General features: G+C 36.0%; 2 protein-coding genes across 3 annotated transcripts in view; both read right to left on the bottom strand.

Annotated features, from left to right (window-relative positions):
• LOC102805222 (uncharacterized) overlaps nucleotides 1–13,292 on the bottom strand; it is a 32,810-nt gene extending 19,518 nt beyond the window's left edge. Inside the window, exons 1-7 of one of the 2 annotated variants that reach the window (XM_085508388.1) lie at nucleotides 13,201–13,292; nucleotides 10,233–10,430; nucleotides 8,530–9,390; nucleotides 2,067–2,136; nucleotides 1,657–1,737; nucleotides 593–686; nucleotides 142–378 (exon numbers count right to left, since the gene is read on the bottom strand). In XM_085508388.1, coding sequence (XP_085364514.1) covers nucleotides 142–378; nucleotides 593–686; nucleotides 1,657–1,737; nucleotides 2,067–2,136; nucleotides 8,530–9,282 — 1,235 coding nt within the window. In that variant the 5' untranslated portion in view covers nucleotides 9,283–9,390; nucleotides 10,233–10,430; nucleotides 13,201–13,292. The remainder of the gene's footprint in view (nucleotides 1–141; nucleotides 379–592; nucleotides 687–1,656; nucleotides 1,738–2,066; nucleotides 2,137–8,529; nucleotides 9,391–10,232; nucleotides 10,431–13,200) is intronic. The other variant, XM_085508389.1, reaches the window with a different exon arrangement.
• Nucleotides 13,293–16,295: 3,003 nt separating this feature from the next.
• The window catches only part of LOC146734318 (DDB1- and CUL4-associated factor 17-like), a 33,110-nt gene continuing 30,026 nt past the window's right edge, over nucleotides 16,296–19,379 (bottom strand). Inside the window, exons 13-14 of the mRNA XM_085508387.1 lie at nucleotides 18,385–18,540; nucleotides 16,296–17,048 (exon numbers count right to left, since the gene is read on the bottom strand). Of these exons, the coding sequence (XP_085364513.1) occupies nucleotides 16,797–17,048; nucleotides 18,385–18,540 (408 nt within the window). The 3' untranslated portion in view covers nucleotides 16,296–16,796. The remainder of the gene's footprint in view (nucleotides 17,049–18,384; nucleotides 18,541–19,379) is intronic.

Below are 19,379 nucleotides of genomic sequence, written 5' to 3'. Positions count from 1 at the left end.
TTCCATTTAACATGAAACATAATAGTAATCATGACCCCGGAATGATATAATAATGCGGAATTAAAAGAATTAAAGATTTTGACCTACTAACATGGTCACATGACGCAAATCATAGAGAGGGTATAGACTGGTTCTACTTACAACGACGTCCGCGGGCGCTTCTTGATATTTACATCATGTGGAATTATTTTGCTTATAATTTGTTCTCCTCCCGGCTTTTTTATCAGTGACGTGATCACTTCCTGACGTTTATATTCCTCCCAAACCGACTTGTCATACCCATAGTTCTTCACCGCCACGTCACCGATATAGGTGGATTTCGTATAGGCACGTAACAATTTTAATAATGGCTCCCTAGCAACGCTGTCAAAATCAATTCTGTGAGAGAAAACAAACTATACTAAGTAGTTCATTGACAAGATGGGAGCAGATTAAACAACAAGTCAACTACGACGGTCCTCACCGAATATTCATACGATAATTCAGATCATATGTTACGGCCATGTTTCAGAAAAAAAATTGAGAAATTTGAAAAAGTGAGAACACGATCAAAATGAACTATTAAGATTTACCATGGGACATCGCAACTTACTTTTTGATTCTAAAACACGTGACTATTCCCATGGCAACTACACTGTGTAAACTGCGACTCTCATTCATCAGGCCTTCAGCGCCAAAAAGTTCGCCTGCAAAATATAAAACACGTCATATTCACTTTAGACTCGATTTCCAGTCTCGTAGTTTTAGGCTGGGTCAGAAAATCCAGTCGTTTATGATATAACTAGTTAGATGCAATATTGTACTAATACTAGAAATATCACCCCAACAGGTGCTGTTTACTACAAAGTTGTTGGGAATTGCAGAAATAAACAAAAAAACAAAAAACAAGAAGGACACGGTCTGCATATCTCCTCTGATTTCTCCATTGAATTAACAACTAGTTACTATCACCTAGCAACGATAACTATGCTTGGCAGACTTAAAAAAGTTAATTGGTGGTAATTTATTCAGAATAAATCAGAAGTAATTTCGTGACATAGCAACGAACATGTTGAGGTCTTCTGTTTCGAGATACCTCGGATCCAGGAATATGAATGCCACTGCGCCAAAATATATTAAGACAATAATCTGCACCATCGTAGTTACATTGTGTGTTATCATAAAGGCGACGAAAGGTAGGCACTGACTGAAATCTATGTACCCATACATACAAGTCCGTCACGTGTCAACCGACCAGGCATATGTTATTTTTTTCAACTAATAGGATTTAATGTGATGTTTGCATTGTAGCATTTGATTAAATCGTTTTAGTTGAAAAACACATTAGGCCAGATGGTCTGTCATTTTTTGAGATACCATTTTCTGATTATCTCAACAAGTCAAGTATTTTGTATTTTGCTGTTGGGTGGAATTTGCATACACATCTGATGCTTTTAATTTCATTGGATTAATTGATGTTGACAGAATTATTAATCTGATAAGATTTGTCTAACATATTAAATTTGATCGGATTATTCTGACTGTGTGAACAGATTACGACAACGGTTTAGTGCCATATCGCGGTAATGTTCGGCGTATTTCACGGAGTTTGGATGAATGTTTGGTTTCGCGAATGAAATAATTCAACGAACGGATGTTTGTTTCTAGCTTTCTTACCTTCATCAAGAATCCCGAGTTGAAATACCACATTTTTCTCTGATTCAGGTACATATAAACTACGAAGCAGCTGACACCGACCTGTGAGATAAAATTGAAACAGCGCCACCAGGTGTCAATAATCTTTCTATTCAGCACTCATGTGAGATAAGATACAAGATATAACATATCGTTACGCCGGAAATTGAGAACAACCGCTTACGGGAATCATGGATATTGATTGCTATAGATAATGTTTTAAAAATCAATAAATGCAAATGTATTTCTGCATTCAGAGCGTATAAAAGGGGCATAGATCAGCAATGATACACAAACATCATCGTAATGTTAGTTATTACCATGGGAACGCATCTTTGAATATATGAGGAATTGTGTACGATATCCCTTGTGTAACTGACAACATCACATACCTGAAACTATAAGAAAGAGAAATTTGGAGATTTCGTTTTGTCGAACTATCACTTTCTCTGCAGGGTATATCTGGAATAAACACAAATTCGACCAATTACATGATAAAACTGATGATTCGAACGTGCATCCTAAACTTCACATCGTATTTTACTCTAGTCACAGACTGTGCATTTCGAAGTCATATTATTTATGTTATAGTATTTGTTGTAATGGAAATAACCGAGCAATGCCGATCATGATTCTAATATTATTGGTCTATTCTATGAATATTTGATGTTGAGTTCAACATTTACGCTCGTTAATATAAAACATATAACGCGAATAATTGTCAATATTTGCGCCTTTGAGCCGGGAATATGAAATATCTCAATGTGATATCTGTGCTCCGTGGTTTAGACTTGCCGATGTTAATGTCACCAGACAATTTTCGACTAGAAAATCCGATCTTAGCCTAGTTATTCTTGTCTGTAAGCCGTTAACCTTTTCCAGCGATTGTTATTGTTAAGAGGGTGTGAAAAGCGTGGTATTTTAGTGTTTAACAGAATAAACGGCTTGAAAGCAAATCGTTCAGACGACATGTTGTTGTCATGGGAGGGGATTTTACACGAAACGCTACTGAACGACAACTATGTATATACATGTACCGTTACGGTAACTCACTGAGTAAATAACTGCGTGTATGGGCATGCTAATCATTCCATGTATTCAAATACTAGTATGGCAGAAAGCAGCTAATTGGCACAAACCTATTTAGTAACACAAATTTTCGCGAATTTCAGCCAGGGAACTTGCACAATTTTGTTTCAATTATATACTTGCAGAAGACACATATTAGTTAGGATTAAGCAGGCGACACGTATGACAGTTAGCAGACGACACGTATTTCTGTGTGACAGTTAGCAGACGACACGTATTTTTGTGTGACAGCTAGCAGACGACACGTATTTCTGTGTGACAGTTAGCAGACGACATGTATTTCTGCGTGACAGCTAGCAGACGACACGTATTTCTGCGTGACAGCTGTCAAACGACACGTATTTCTGCGTGACAGCTAGCAGACGACACGTATTTCTGCGTGACAGCTAGCAAACGACACGTATTTCTGCGTGACAGATAGCAGACGACACGTATTTCTGCGTGACAGCTAGCAGACGACATGTATTTCTGCGTGACAGCTAGCAGAATACACGTATTTATGTGTGACAGCTAGCAGACGACACGTATTTCCATGTGACAGTTAGCAGACGACACGTATTTCCATGTGACAGTTAGCAGACGACACGTATTTCTGCGTGACAGAAAGCAGACGACACGTATTTCTGCGTGACAGCTAGCAGACGACATGTATTTCTGCGTGACAGATAGCAGACGACACGTTTTTCTGTGTGACAGCTAGCAAACGACACGTATTTCTAAGTGACAGCTAGGAGACGACACGTATTTCTGCTAACAGTCGGCATTTATTTCAATTATAGCAAAAGACAAGTATTGTAATATAACAGCAAACGTATTTCAAAATGGCAGTTAGACGATGACACATATTGCAAAATGGCAACTAGCCGATGATACGTACTTCAATATAATAGTAGCTGGCGGCACGTATTTTAATCTGGCAGGGGTGATAATTATGCTAGTAAGTAGCATGAATTGTAAACTGCCAAATCAATAAGAAAGGCGGCTCTTGGTCTGATCTGTTCTACGAAACTAAAACGCACGTGTGGCCTGGCGTGTAGAACCTTTTGCGCAAGCTATCGCCAGCTTTCCTCATTTGGAAGTGTTCCACTCCCAGGTTCCATAACATCACTGCATATCATGAAAAAATAATAGTAATGAATACACCTCAGAATAGACCAGTCGTGTTAATTTTGCGTCGGACCAATATTTAAGAAATAATTATAAAATTGCCACGGCTGGGCCAGACTACAATAAATAGAACACACACAAAATCCACGCAAACTATGCTCTGTAGCATATTCTTAGACGGTACAATCGGATAATGTTCCCATGATTTTAAATGATCTTTGCCTAATGGTATACTTCAGACATTACAAACGAGAATGTATCATTATATTATATCAATGAGGCGTTTTTTAAATATTAATACATACTTCCTATAATATAGACGCTGTAGTGATAAGGAAACTCAATTATGAATTATCCACGCTCCCGGGCATGGCGGCTGTGATTGATGGCGCCCTCAACGAGAAGTCGAAGAACGGTACATTTATTTCATACTGTGCTGAGCTTTTCACGTTAGTTGAATATTTTTATTCTGCTGAAATCAAATCTGACCGTCCACCTACTTGGTTGAATAAACCATTTGCAGGTTTCTGATATCCGTGGCATTTGTTATTTCTATTACATGTACATGATAAATTGCTGGGTTTGTTCCAAGCTGGGCCACAACGCTCACGATAATCATCAATACAACACTTTGTACCACGTGACTACAATGATACATTTACTTTAAAGTTGTGGGGCGATATTTTGTATTTAATGATTAAAAGAAAACTAGCTACGAAAAAATAAGATGATAAACATGGCGGATGATGACGCACTTTGACGCAATTTTGCAGGACATTGATGTCTGGTCTATTGCGGACTACTAGTATTAGGCAGTGTATTATCCACATTGCGGTGTAATTTACGTATAGAAAGTGAGGCCTTTAGTATGAAACATCGTCTAGATCGATTTTGAGATGTTTATTTTATGTTTATACAATGGCGTAGCTTTGAAGATCAATAGTTCGACCTGAGAGAACGAGTGCTATATATAGCTTGATACGTGATAAGAATATTCACTAGACGTTTTGATATTTTATTCAACATCAACGAGACCGACAGACTACGTCGCTAATTGTTGGGTATGCTGATTAGAAGTGTATATTTATTGTACCGGCGTTTACTGGCAGCAACTGGAATCAGATAGATATGGATCAGCTCAAAATGGTAACGACATATGTATGCGTTGAATTCTAATGTATTCGTTGTCCGAGATCTGATTAAAATCTGATGTATTCAAGTTCTACGGCGTGTATTTTATTTTATTTTAATTTATATATTTATTTTATATTTAATGTTTTTTTTTCAACTTGAATTATTTTGTATTTATTCATGTTTTTTGTTACGCTCTTACCAAAACTTTAAAATATAAAATAATATAAAAAAATAAATACTAGATCAAAATAAAATAAAATAAAATAAAATAAAATAAAATAAAATAAAATAAAATAAAATAAAATAAAATAAAATAAAATAAAATAAAATAAAATAAAATAAAATAAAATAAAATAAAATAAAATAAAAGTCAAAACTATGATCTTATTTTAATCAAATTGGCGTTGACTTCATATATTACGTGTAATTTATGGTGTCAGTCGGTGGTTGTTGACCGGAATGAATACGTTGAATTCCTCAGTACAAACTAAGGGCAATTACCATGTAACTATCACGCACGACAATATTTACAGTATTGGCACTGAAACGACGTGTTGCTGGGTCCGATTACTTTTCGTCAATTGAATAAAACATATCTAGGATACCATTATCTTTTTTGGGATGTGAAAAAATACAATCTGCAGGAATTGCGCCATTGGATATTTAATAATGTATTTTTCCATTGCAAAATGCCATCTTGAAGTGAGGTGGCTCTGGCTAATAGACCATTTTCCGTTCACTGCGAGAATCACGCGTTATGCGTGAAATCGAACGTAAAAACAGGACAAACAAAGGTCATAGCGTCGTAGTCGCGTCAAACATCGCGTGGGATTCGACAAACGCGAAAGTATTTCGTTCACATTTCCATGCTTAATAATGTGCTGTCCACATTTGATGATAGGCAATTTCGATTAAGTAAGGGTATTCGGAAGCAATATTCCTCTGTCGAAGATCGGCCGGTCAATGTAAGCTGCGAAATAAAGAAATTCTAGTTCAAAATCAAATCGTTCGATTTTTGTGGCAGACGTTCGACGCGCGTCTTTCATGCATCTCGCGAGATCTCGCAATTGTACGGAAAATCACCAATTTAAAAGAAACAATCATAGTATACCTGTAAGCAATGACTCGACAGCTCTTCTGCGATGTATATTTATATTGTGCAATATTTCATACAGTTAAATACCTGTCAAAGTATCTGTATTTGTTTAAATAGTTCTTTTCAAACCAGTTGCGCAATAGTTCTATTTGTAATTTTATTTCAGGATTTTCAAAGTTGTATTAATCGTTTCAAAACAATGCCATTTGAACGTCATATTTTTATCTGCCAGAAATCAACAATTTGCGCGCTTTTATTTTTCCAGAATTTTTTCGTTAATGTATCAAATTTCCCATTGCTGCAGGTCATTTTTTAAATATGTGGAACAATGTGACCAATGTATACTTTAGCGTTCAAGGGGTACAATAACTGATATGCAAATTCTACGTTTCAGCAGATATTATATTACCAAAAAATCACAATATTCACAATATTTTTTTCAGACAAACAATTAGAAAACAAAAGGCAAAACAGGACTACTGCACACAATGAAACATATAATTGAATGCTACTGTAAACATTGTTGAGTTTATATTCTCGTTAACAGCATGAAAACGACATGATTGTGAATTTAGCATAGTCTATTTTTATAAATCTCATTGCTCTCGTAAGCCACATCATTAAGCACGTGACATGCACGAAGCTATTAAACATCATGTCGATAGCCCCGACAGATTCCTTTGAAGTACCTGCATATATATCGTGATGAGTCTTAAACTACTGATATGTCATTCGTATGGACATTTCCGACAATTCTTAATTTTCTAAATATAGTGACACCTGCGAGCATGATATGTTAACAATGATGACGTTGTTATGACAACAATGCAATTCCACGAAACAACCTCGTTATGATGTGCGAACACGAACACTTTGACGAGATTGGAACTGACGTCGTCGTTATACGCGGCATTTCGTTTCCTGAGTAAAGAGGCTTTGATCTAGATATGAATTATATTCACTCACAAAACAGACTGTAATCTGACCATCAGTAACCCAAATTAACTCCCCTTTAATCGGATATTTTATTTGCAGACATGGTATTATTTGCAGACATGGTATTATCTGCGGAATATATTAAATACAGCTGTGATAAGGCACGTAATTATGAAATATTGGAGACAAATATGGCGAACATTAACGCATAATAATGTTGCTTTATTTGACAGTTATCCCACTTATAACTCAATTAACTGTTTTTTGTTTAGTGTTGCACTCAATTCAATATTTAAAATAAAGCTCTACTTCAAATCACTCTATTATTAATAATATGACGTCATTTAATTTAATTTATGAGAAGATTGAAATTTAGGATTATCATATGTTACTTTCAATTTGTAGGTCAACTCAAACGTTCGCGGATTGAATGATGTACCCGAAAATTAATTTCCCGTCTTCGTTTAATCCAGAGAATAAAATTTTCCGCACACGTGGACTCATGATTAATATCGACATGGATACAATTGGTGGCAATCTTGCTAGTAATTGGAATGGAGTTTAAATGACATTTGCTTTTACAGCGCCGGAAATGAAATTTTCCCGCCAATTCATCAATCCAATATGGCTGAATTGCACACGTTTAGTTACTCAATGTTAACAAACATTATTAAGGGTTTCCACTTAAACTATTGTTTGCAGACACTGTCATTAATTTACTTGATTTGCGGATACAAAATTAAAACCGTAGCCGTTATTATTTTCTTGAGGAACGATTATTTGCAAATCATATTCCGATTCGCATGACTACTGCGCACTTACACGCTTAGAAAACAACTTGAAACGCATTGGTCGATGAACGGGACGTAATTCCAAATGTCATTTCCTATAGCGGCCATCTTCACAGTGGATATTATTATCAAAATTTACAAAGCCCAGCTACTACATACACGCGGAATGAAAGTTGAAATTGTATAATTAATTGCGCGGTTGTAAACGTCTGACTCGTGAATAATTTCAAGAAAACCAATACGCGTGAGTGAGCATTATCGCCACGGAGTCTCTTATTCGCTATCGCATCTACAAACTCTTATCCTCTCATCAGAGGCGTGTTCAGACGATCATACACTCTGGACTCGAAGTCAAATATACTATAGTAACTAAAGTTCCCATGTTAACTAATGTTACTATATAGGTTACTATTTCAACTAAGGTAACTAAAGGTTACTATATTGAAACGGACGAGTCGTCACCTGCGCATGCGTCAGATGGCCATAGCGTGTCACTGTTTACAAACCCATGAGCGTGTTTAGTGTGTGTTGTTATCGTCGGCTGGAACTCAATTCCCACGCGTGCGCAGGTGACGACCCTCCCGCTTTAACTTGATGGTTACAACAGGAGAAAAGTTTAATGATGATATTTTGAAATTTCTATACGGAGATGTATATTTTTGAAGTTCGCTAACTGTTTTAGCGCGAAATCTATCCACTGACCTGTTTCACCATCGTTGGTATCAACTTCTTTTTCTCATTTTCCGGCAAAGTTCTTAAAACACTAGTCGTGTCAAGGTACGCCATCTTTTCTTTTGAACTGCGTTTTAATGTGATTTCAATTGTCTCGTGAAAACGTTTGCGATCAATTCTTAAAAATTCGCATGGTTCCGCTGTATACATTGTGGCCGGTGTATCCAGGTCCTTATCTGGACTTTCCGGAGCTAGAAGTCCCAGGTACTCTCCTGTCGTGTGTCGATAGATAATGTTAGTTTCGTGGACGTTGAATGTGTTGCTGACTCGGCTATCGTAAGTGACTTCGACGACTCCGCTGAGAATGTAATAACAGGAGAAACGATCTTCATGAGGTAGCATCTTTATGTCTTGGAAAGCCTGGTACTTTTCTAGGGTCACTACATGGGCTAGACACTCTTTCACGTATTGCAAATCCTTGTGTATCAAAGACAGACCTTCGACAATACATTTCATGTGGAGTATCTCGTGCGTATTCAGTCTGTAATTTGCCATCGAGAAGTCTTCTTCTCGTAGGACCACCTCTTTATTTCGGTCCATTATTCGTCTCGCCTCTCGCGTGATTACGATGTGAGACTTCGCTGCGAACAGTCGTTTATTGAAAATCGGTGGACGGTCGGATTTGACTCTGATTTGGTGATGTTCGCGTTCCCGACGACGTGTTTCTTCTGTTTCTTTTATAAACCGTTCCCTCTCCCGTATCTGCTTGATTACGTTATGCATTGTCCACTCAGTTGTTTCTATAACGCTGTTTCTGCACCTCCTCAAGTCAGCACCGAAATCATCAAAGCGCCGCAATATTTAGCTACAAGGACATCGCACCCCGTTCTCCTGTTTAACAAAACATTTAATTTCCTGATTAATCATGAACGGATTCTTTTCGCAATATAAGGGGCAGAAACTCGAGGATCTCGGTACTTTTTTTTTGCTTTGTGTTTTATATATACTAATTTTTGTATAATTATTCATGTATACGTCTTTGTTTACAAAATCTCCTTTCGCGTTTCCAATAGTCAACCCCTAAATAAGAATACAATTTCAGCATCGCCGGGAACTATGTCTGATGCATACACTTTATGACAATGAACTTGGTGAAACAACTGAGATGACAAGGAAATAATGTTTGCGTAGCCATTATGCGGAACAATGTATACTAGTATTAATTTCTAGCCATCGCATTCGACATACTTTTATATGTTCACGGCATCACATCATTTTTTCAACATTATAATAAGAGCGTATATTTTAATGACATCGTACAATTTACGTATAGGTGTCACAATTGTGACAAAGGATATTTGTTATTCCGATCTGAACAAGGCTGGAATGGATACTTGCATACGTTACTAATTTTTTTTTTCAGTTGAAATCAGACCAAATGATCTGCCTCTTGCAACCAATTATTAGCTAGGCTAACCATATTTCTTATAAATACGTTATAATGAAAATTACAGTTTCCGTGTTGTGATCGCCTTCACAACTTGTACAGTGTAGTATGAGACACAAAAGTGATTCTTTTCTCTAATTCCTGACCTGTGGCTGAATTTGGTTGACCGCTTATTAAAACTCCGATTAAACTTACCAGTTCACTTCGAGTACCAATAGCATACATCAAGCTAGACCCGTTAACATATTGTACAAATTGCAAGAAAATATTGAAAATAATCACCAACCTTCTGACAGACAACAACACAATTCATTACGGTTATTAATGTTCTTTGTTAGCGGCTGTCAACACTACGCTTCGCCGATCACTGCCTCCGGTATAGGCCGCTGTCAGCTATGTAAGTTATGCCTCGTCGCCTATATAAACGACGTCCCTATCATGAAAGCAATAATGGGTTCCATTAGCAGAAAATGCCACCGAGTCACTGAAAGAGATGAAGAGCTGTAATTCTATATGCAGTTAATGCTATGTTCACTGTGCGAGAGAAAATCAACATGTCCCTTGATGTCTTCCAAAATTGACCGAAGCTACGGGCAACCATTTTGTTTCGTCGTTTTATTCGTATTTAGTCAATAATTTGTATTGATTTATTCCCGTACATGTTGCACTCTCAATTTTGAATGCTGAATTTCATTTCTAGTATAATATAGTCAAATACATATAGTATAATATAGACACTATAGTCAAATGAAGAACAGCGATCAAGTCCACTGGGACTATGTATGCTTATTAATACATGTGTACATGCAATGAATTATTAACCGTTTTAATGAAACTAATTAGAAAATACATCCGATGTTTTGCTTCTATAACAGGTTAAATTCTATAAATAAACCAGCAAGTCGCAAACGACGATATATTACGATATTATTCTCGTCTCGTCTTTGTCATTATACAACAGCGTTTCCGCGAGTATGTCACGGCGCCACTTGCATCGTACAACGCGTTTGAATTTTTCGTGAACAGTAACGTACTTTACACGTGGGAGCCATTTCGAACACGACGTGGCGCCGCTTTTGGTACATGATGTATAGATGATATTCATCATACAATAAGATATTACTTTCGAAATAATTTCAAGTGAATAACATTCAAGAAACAAATTTATTTGATAGGCGTACACATAATTATAGCCTGCCGGTTGGTCGTGGTACAGTGGTTAGCGTATTCGTATCGCATCAGGGAGAGTGTGGGGTCAGTCACCTGATCGATAGCTTGGACTAACAAACATGCAGTATAGGTTGCCATCATGTCGGATAGGAACAAACAGTCAATTGTTCCCCTTGTCAGTACACGTTAAACAGCTCATGTATTCGTTTGTACAAAGGATGAAACACCATACAGCCGTGGACTGAAAGGGAAACTAGTTGATAGTAATTATTTAAAAAAAGAAAAGTATGTCATATTGTCCTACGTGACGGTGATGAATCATTCGCATCGAAACGCGTTGCTATAATTTCCTGCTTCTCGTTACACTATGAATAATAATACATTAATTATAACAATTGCCTTTGCTGGGATCAGCAAAATAAACGACGTCCAAATTTGTCATCCTAACTAGCGCGCACGCACCTATAATTCCGAGTTTCATATGTATGTTCGTTATCTTATTTCTCCAGTGGATACGTAACGTAGAATTTATGGTTGTTGTAATAATTTAATTTTCCACAATTTTCTGGGGTCGCTTTTGGCTATTCGGCCTTATTTTTCGCAAGCGTGCCCATGACGTTAACTGGTTGCCATGGAACTCCGAAGTGTAGCCAACAAATTCTCGTTAAAATCGACAACAATTTGTTTCCATGGTAACAAGTAGAATCCCCGTGGGATCAATTTATCATTTCTTTTGTACATTGAGAACGCACGTTTATTCCATCATATACACATTGACATAGTGAATCCTAGTGAATAAGTTCATGGGGTTCACATTAATCGCGGTTCGAGATAATTATCTCCTTCTTTTTTCGCGCACAAGCGACTAACCCCATTACGCCACAACATGCGCCATCATGACTACGACCCCCACGCGTACATCGCGTGTTCGAATTTCGTACGGTGTAAACAAATAATTTATTTTACCAGAGTTGGATACGAAGCATGGGACCCATATGAAACACGACGCGTCGCCACGGCCGCCAATTTTTCAAAAATGCAAAATTTGAATGTTAGTCATTTGAAATATTTTATTTGTATATATTTTGTTTAATCATTGAAAACTCAAACCTCGACTCAGTATCATAACATAGATATTGGCCAATGCGATATAAACATAACCTGTGATATGATTCATGATAAAACGAATAAAAAAGAAATATTACATCTAGATACAAAGTTAAGCAAAACGCAGTGCGGGCATTGCAATGCGATGGTGATACTCGCACTAGAGAGGAGCTCAGCTGTATCCTATCACACATTACAACATACATCGTCCAGTCCACCCCTCGTTGTTGTACATTTCATTCCGAGTCATGTGCACATTGCAGTCAAACTCGTTAAAAAAACATGGCGCACGAGACAGTACACTCCGCCATATACAGTTTCTGCCAATTAATTTTGAAATTGATGTGCGTGAAATAATAACATTGATGTTTCCTCCAGTCCTCATTGTTAGTGATCACGTTCCACGTTTTTAATATCAAATTGTCATAGTAATGTGTAAATGAATTCCACCCTAATTTGCATTATGATCACAACGTCGTGTTTTGAAACGTAAATATCAAATCTCCACAGTCACAAACCGAAATACCGTCCAATGTCAATATTAAAAATATTAAATAATCTTGTCATCTTCTACACGGCTTATTATTTGCCTGGGGAGAGTAAAAACCTTACGAAATATAACTGAGCCCTTAAAACAAGTATAAGTCTAATGGATATTGTACATGTGATTCTTACGATAACATACAGACATGCGTTCCTGTATTTGTCGTCATATGTCATTAACGTAGTACTATTAAGCTCATCTACAATTAAAACCTGTCTCCCATATAAAATATATGACGATAAACGAATTGGCGTCAAAATGTTGTATTTTAACATCAAAGATCGGTATAAACTGCAGGGAATGGATATGACAATTCATGTCCGTATCCTCGCAGCAAAGTATTGTATAAACATGATGAAATATGTATGGGTGTGTGAGTACGATTGCTATAATCCACTAAAATGATAAAATAATTTAAGATGATCAGACTCACCGATGTAATCTGGAGTTGGATGTAGTGATGATAACACTACACAATGTGGGAGCCGCAGGAGTGAAAGGAATGCTGGGTGATTTGTGTCACATCCAATGTTACAGGAAGTGCTGGTTGTCTATAACAACGCGTTTTCAATGAACGTAAATAATGAGCCATCTCGATAACGCAGTAATACGGGCGAACACAGATGAAATGTTATGTTTAACGGGTGACAGTTTTCAAATATTCAGCGACTTTTGATATATTTAATAAGAGCGAACAATCGAGCTTTAACTGATTCAGGGAATGACTCATGTTAGCAGAGGAGTGCGTGCACTGCGGATTTTGGGCTTTATTTCTTTCACATTAATTATAAAACACATGTGTTTTTTGTTTTGTTACGTGGAATGGATTGGATTGACGACCATAATGTCCACCACCGCCTTTCAAGGAACACGGCCAAGCACTAATATATCGCGCAGACTACAACCGTTATATTTTGACGATCTCTGCTCGAAATCCGATAAACACAATAAGACAATAAACCCGGTAGTTAGTGAGTTGACTGAGATCGCTAGCGACTTATATATTTATCGTTATCGGAATTATGAATGACGTACTTTAACCCATTGAGGGTCACTTTTATTAGTTACATACGGGTATGCGAGGCATCTTTTGGTGAAATAATCTCGACCCGGGAGACCAAATTCCTCAAAAATCAACCCCTTGAAAACATTTCGAGGAAAAACCCACCTCTTAAAAGTGGTTTAACCAAAGATTTGACCCATTTTAAAACATAATTGACAGACTACTTGGGGGCCTCGCACACCCGATGTCCGATTGAAATAAAATCCAAGTTAATAAATAAAAAAACCAAATGAAATAAATAACCCACTTCCAAATATATTTCTGTGAAAATATTAAATTTGAGAAAAACAGAATAATGATGAATAAATTGTCGTACATTATCAGCAAACAACTTCTGTGTACGGACCGTGACGTGGGCTGCACAATGACACACATACCATTCTATCGATATGCGGTCGTAGATATTTCATCAGACTGCCATAGAAATAGAATCGAATTTCAACATCTGAGCAGCAATCAGTGTTTAATGTGATAGGCGAAACCCTATGAATCCACTAAGAATTCCTTTTAGTGTTCGGTGTGCGTAGACTAACATCATTGCAATATTTTATAAAAACTCAAAAAACTGATGCGATTGATTGAATGATTGACTGACTGACCGACTTATTTATTTTCTAATTTAATTAATTAATTAATTATGGTATTCTTTATTCATCTACAGTACCATAAGTGTACTGATTGCGTCACGGTGAACAGCAGACGGGACCGACATTTTTACCAGACGAGAACGTCCCCTCTGACAATGAATGCAAAACCAATCAAGTAGCTGCCAAGTAATGATATGATGTACATGTATACATATTGATTTGAATATAAAGCACAGTACGCTACGAAACAGTGGATTGATGACGTTATTGGACAAAACTATCACGTGATACCTAAACCCTTCACCATACGCCAAGAAAAGCGGCAATGGACGTGTCGAATTAATTTGACCACGTCTTGAATTATCAGAAGTATGTCATTGAAAACAAATAGTAACTATTGCAAATATTTTAAATGAAATGTATACCCATTGTGACATTTTAATTGTAAAAACTGCTATTAATATATCCATCATGGCTTGACATTGATCAATCCTTATTTCATTTTGCGCACGAATCGACGGTTTATTGAAAACAAGAATGAAAAGCAAACCCTTTTAATAAATATTTTAGCAACCTTTCCTCTTCAGCCATTGTGCAATATTTGTTTAAAATCCCCTTTCCGTCATCTGCTTGCCTTTCTTTTTCATTACAATAAAGCCTTTTTTTATTGAAATTACCACCGGATTACCGCTTTTATAAAAACAGGCGACACCTTGTCATGTGTTTTTTTTTTCAGCGTACATGCATTTATAAAGATAGTGATTAAAAAGATTTATTTATGCTAGTCGGGAAATTATTATAACAGTCAAGATGGCGGCCCCCATATAGTAAATATCGTATTTATTTTATTATCACGTGTGCGCCAGCTAACTGTGGTTGCGTCATAGATGACATTTGGCAATATGACGTCATATACGAGAAAGTTATTTTTTTGATTAAATACACACTATGCTTACTTTATATAACTACACGACAGACGTCTTATGTTTCACCTGTGGATTGCTAGAGGGCGCACTACTACGAAATACGTTCCAATTATTTTGGTAATATTAAAACTATCATAAACATACTGCGTAGAATACAATAATTTGCTTTATTTTGTTATTCTGTTTTATTGATAGTTGATCCAACTAGGATCTTATTTTAATTAGATTGATGCTAGTATTTTTATTGTAACCAGAGTTGTTAATTATATTTGGTAATGCACATTTTGGCATACTGTAAAATGACTAATTTTCACTGGGTTTAAATTTCGCTGATTTCCAATTTCAGGCATATTCAGTGGGTTTTAAATTCACGGTTTTATCGTTTAGATAATGTGTTCTATGCTAACTTTTACATAATCACTGGGTTTTAATTAAGCGCATTTTTCAGTCAGTGAAACAAGGAAAATCCAGTGAATAATTAATCCCTTTACAGTAGTAGGTGTTTTAACACTGGGTAGTTTTCTCTAAAGTACACATACTCACATCAACAGATTCTACCAAAGTTGTTTCACAATATTCTCGACGCAAACTCATCAACTATCTTGGGGTTTGACAGGTGAGGCAAAACTGTGTTCACAGTAACCCACTTCTCACTTTGTTTTGCAAAACAGATTTTGTAGCAGTGAAAATATTATTTCATAATATCAAGAGTCACAGAAGATTTAAAGCACGGTGGTCTTCGCGCAGTGCGTGTTCGAATTTCATGTAAATAAACAATGTATTTTACATGCATTGTATACGTCGCTATGAGTCCCATATCAAACAGGACGCGACGACTGTCACCCTTTAAACAAAGTACGAGAGTACAAACACTTTCATACTAGTTGCAAACAGTTCACAGAAATACACAATCTGCTGTGATGCAACCATGAACATTGTACATATTCCTGAATTATATTAAAAATATCTTTTTATTAAAAGAAAACATTTGACTAGTGATGTAATGAATATGCAGTTGGTTTCCCTGACAAAATCGTAGCTTTCTATGGTATGGAAATTCAGTAAGAACTCAAATTGTCCAATTGAAGACTGTGTAGAATAAATTAAAATAATTGAATCATTATTTCTGTTAAACTTTTTTTCAAATGATAACTATTATATACCACGTGTACTACAGTAGCTATTGGACAACAAGTTACAAAAGAGGACCCCAAAATAGTTCACAATATTTTAAAGTTTCCACAATATTTTTTTTGAGTGAAATTGCCAAAATTGTTTTTATCAATACCCCAGAACACTCTTCAACCTTATTCCTGTGGAATCCCTAGAAAAAGTTGAACACGATAATAACCAACAACATTTAAAAAAAAAAATATTTTTAACTCAATAATAACTCAAATTTCTTAGAAATCTCTTGAAAAATATCCATCATGCCTTGCAACTCTCTAATCTACTATCTCATGCGATTCCTCGTGTTCTGTTGTGCTCTCCTAGTTACTGGCTGCACATACTCATCATCCTCATTTAAATATCTCCGTCTGGCCATGGATTTTATTTTTGACTTGTCTTTGGCATCATTACCATGGCCAGCGTCCGGTGGAATTTCTCTATCCAGTCTGTACACATAACAATGAAACCTATTTGATGTATGTCTTACTATATGTACTATAGTATCTAGTTCAATGCAGACTGTGTGATCACAAAACTGGAAAAAGGAAAAAAAACTATTAAAACTGAATATCCACAAAACTCAATTAATTCATTTACATAATTTTATGCAAAAAATAAATACCAATCTATTTAATCAACCAAAAGGTATTCTTTTAATTTGTGAAAAAGTCAGAATAATTTCTATTTGTATGCTATTAATTTGTGCTCTTGAAAAAACAATTGTTTTCACCAAAAATATTAATGCAAGTAAATTTGGCTTAACTTACTTGTAGTGAAACTGTCAGTGATGTAAAGGACTAGATCAAAATTCAAATGCTACTTTCCTGAGCAAGTAATTTGGACTACCGGTATGTGCAATGCATTGTGGGAGAAAATTCAAGTTTGGATCTACTGAGCATATGTGCAATGCATTGTGGGAGAAAAATTCAAGTTTGCATCAACTGAGCATATGTGAAATGCATTGTGGGAGAAAAATTCAAGTTTGCATCTACTGAGCATATGTGAAATGCATTGTGGGAGAAAAATTCAAGCTTGCATCTACTGAGCATATGTGAAATGCATTGTGGGAGAAAAATTCAAGTTTGCATCTACTGAGCATATGTGAAATGCATTGTGGGAGAAAAAATTCAAGTTTGCATCTACTGAGCATATGTGAAATGCATTGTGGGAGAAAAATTCAAGCTTGCATCTACTGAGCATATGTGAAATGCATTGTGGGAGAACAAATTCAAGTTTGCATCTACTGAGCATATGTGAAATGCATTGTGGGAGAAAAAATTAAAGTTTGCATCTACTGAGCATATGTGAAATGCATTGTGGGAGACAAATTCAAGTTTGCATCTACTGAGCATATGTGAAATGCATTGTGGGAGAACAAATTCAAGTTTGCATCTACTGAGCATATGTGAAATGCATTGTGGGAGAAAAAAATAAAGTTTGCATCTACTGAGCATATGTGAAATGCATTGTGGGAGAAAAATTCAAGTTTGCATCTACTGAGCATATGTGAAATGCATTGTGGGAGAAAAATTCAAGTTTGCATCTACTGAGCATATGTGAAATGCATTGTGGGAGAAAAAATCAAGTTTGCATCTACTGTACATATGTGAAATGCATTATGGGAGAAAAATTCAAGTTTGCATCTACTGAGCATATGTGAAATGCATTGTGGGAGAAAAAGATTAGAACCAATGCAAAAGCAATGATAAATGCAACCCAAAAGGCTTTTCAAACTTCTTATTTTCATTTTTGGTATCCTAATGGTGTGAAATCCATAATTTTGGAATTATGAATGAAATTACATAATTTTTCAATTCAGTCCAAATTTTCCAACTTTCAAACAATGAATAATTTTAAAAACACAATCTCACCTCATCCCATGTTTCTATAAATGGAATATCTTTGAGAAAAGTCCCAGTAAGGTTGTCATAGAAACGAACACTACCCACAATACCATCATCCAAAAACTGAACAGCAGTGATTCCAATAAGATCCATGTCTGATTCATAATTCACACTATGAATTGTCTGCAATGAAAAAACTCTGAATTAACCTACATGTACACCTACTTATACAATAGTGTATCATAATATCTTCAAGGGGGAACAACAATTTGAAAAAAAAAAAATAAGAAAAGCAGAGAATGGAAAATAAAGATGGCAACCAGATTTTAGTATGCAGATCAAACTGTGTGACTTCCAGTCAGAGTACTCAGTGAAATCAGCATTTTATGTTGCATTGAATTCTGAATATTTGTAGAATATGATTTTGACATTGGTTTTCTAGTTTGACAAGACTTAAATGTTACTCTCATCTAAAAGTTGGTGGCATGTTTTAAATGGCCATGGATTGATGCACTTTACAAGGTCGGTGAGACCTCTCTTACAATGCCTAGAATTGATTTGTAATTTTTGTATGAAGCCCATAACATCACATGGCACTGTAGAAGATTTTAACTTTCATGCTCAGCTGCATTTCAAAATCAAAAACACAAAGATATGATTTCTTATCTAGTCTGCTCTCTGAGACTTGGGGATTGGTAACAGAAATATTCAGACAATCATATTTGTTAACATAGACGCAATACTTTATTCAGATATTGGTTTCAATTATGCTATTTCCTGTAATACTGTAAAATACTTTATTTTAGCTGGAATTAATTTTTGCTGAAAAGACTTTTTGGGTGTTCTGTATGGAATTTATTTTCACTGATTATGAAGTTGAATGTAAAATATAGGAAACAAGTCATTGAAAATGACACAGTCCCTGTTAAGTTCTCTTTGTGCTCGTCATATTAAAGCGGAGGGGTTGTCGCGAGCGTGTCCTTGAAACTTGAGTTCCAAGTGGCGTATACAACAGATTGTTT

This window comes from Saccoglossus kowalevskii, chromosome 15, assembly GCF_978046115.1.
Source record: "Saccoglossus kowalevskii chromosome 15, keSacKowa6.1, whole genome shotgun sequence".
NCBI lineage: Eukaryota > Metazoa > Hemichordata > Enteropneusta > Harrimaniidae > Saccoglossus > Saccoglossus kowalevskii.
This window is presented reverse-complemented; position numbering and strand designations above follow the sequence as displayed.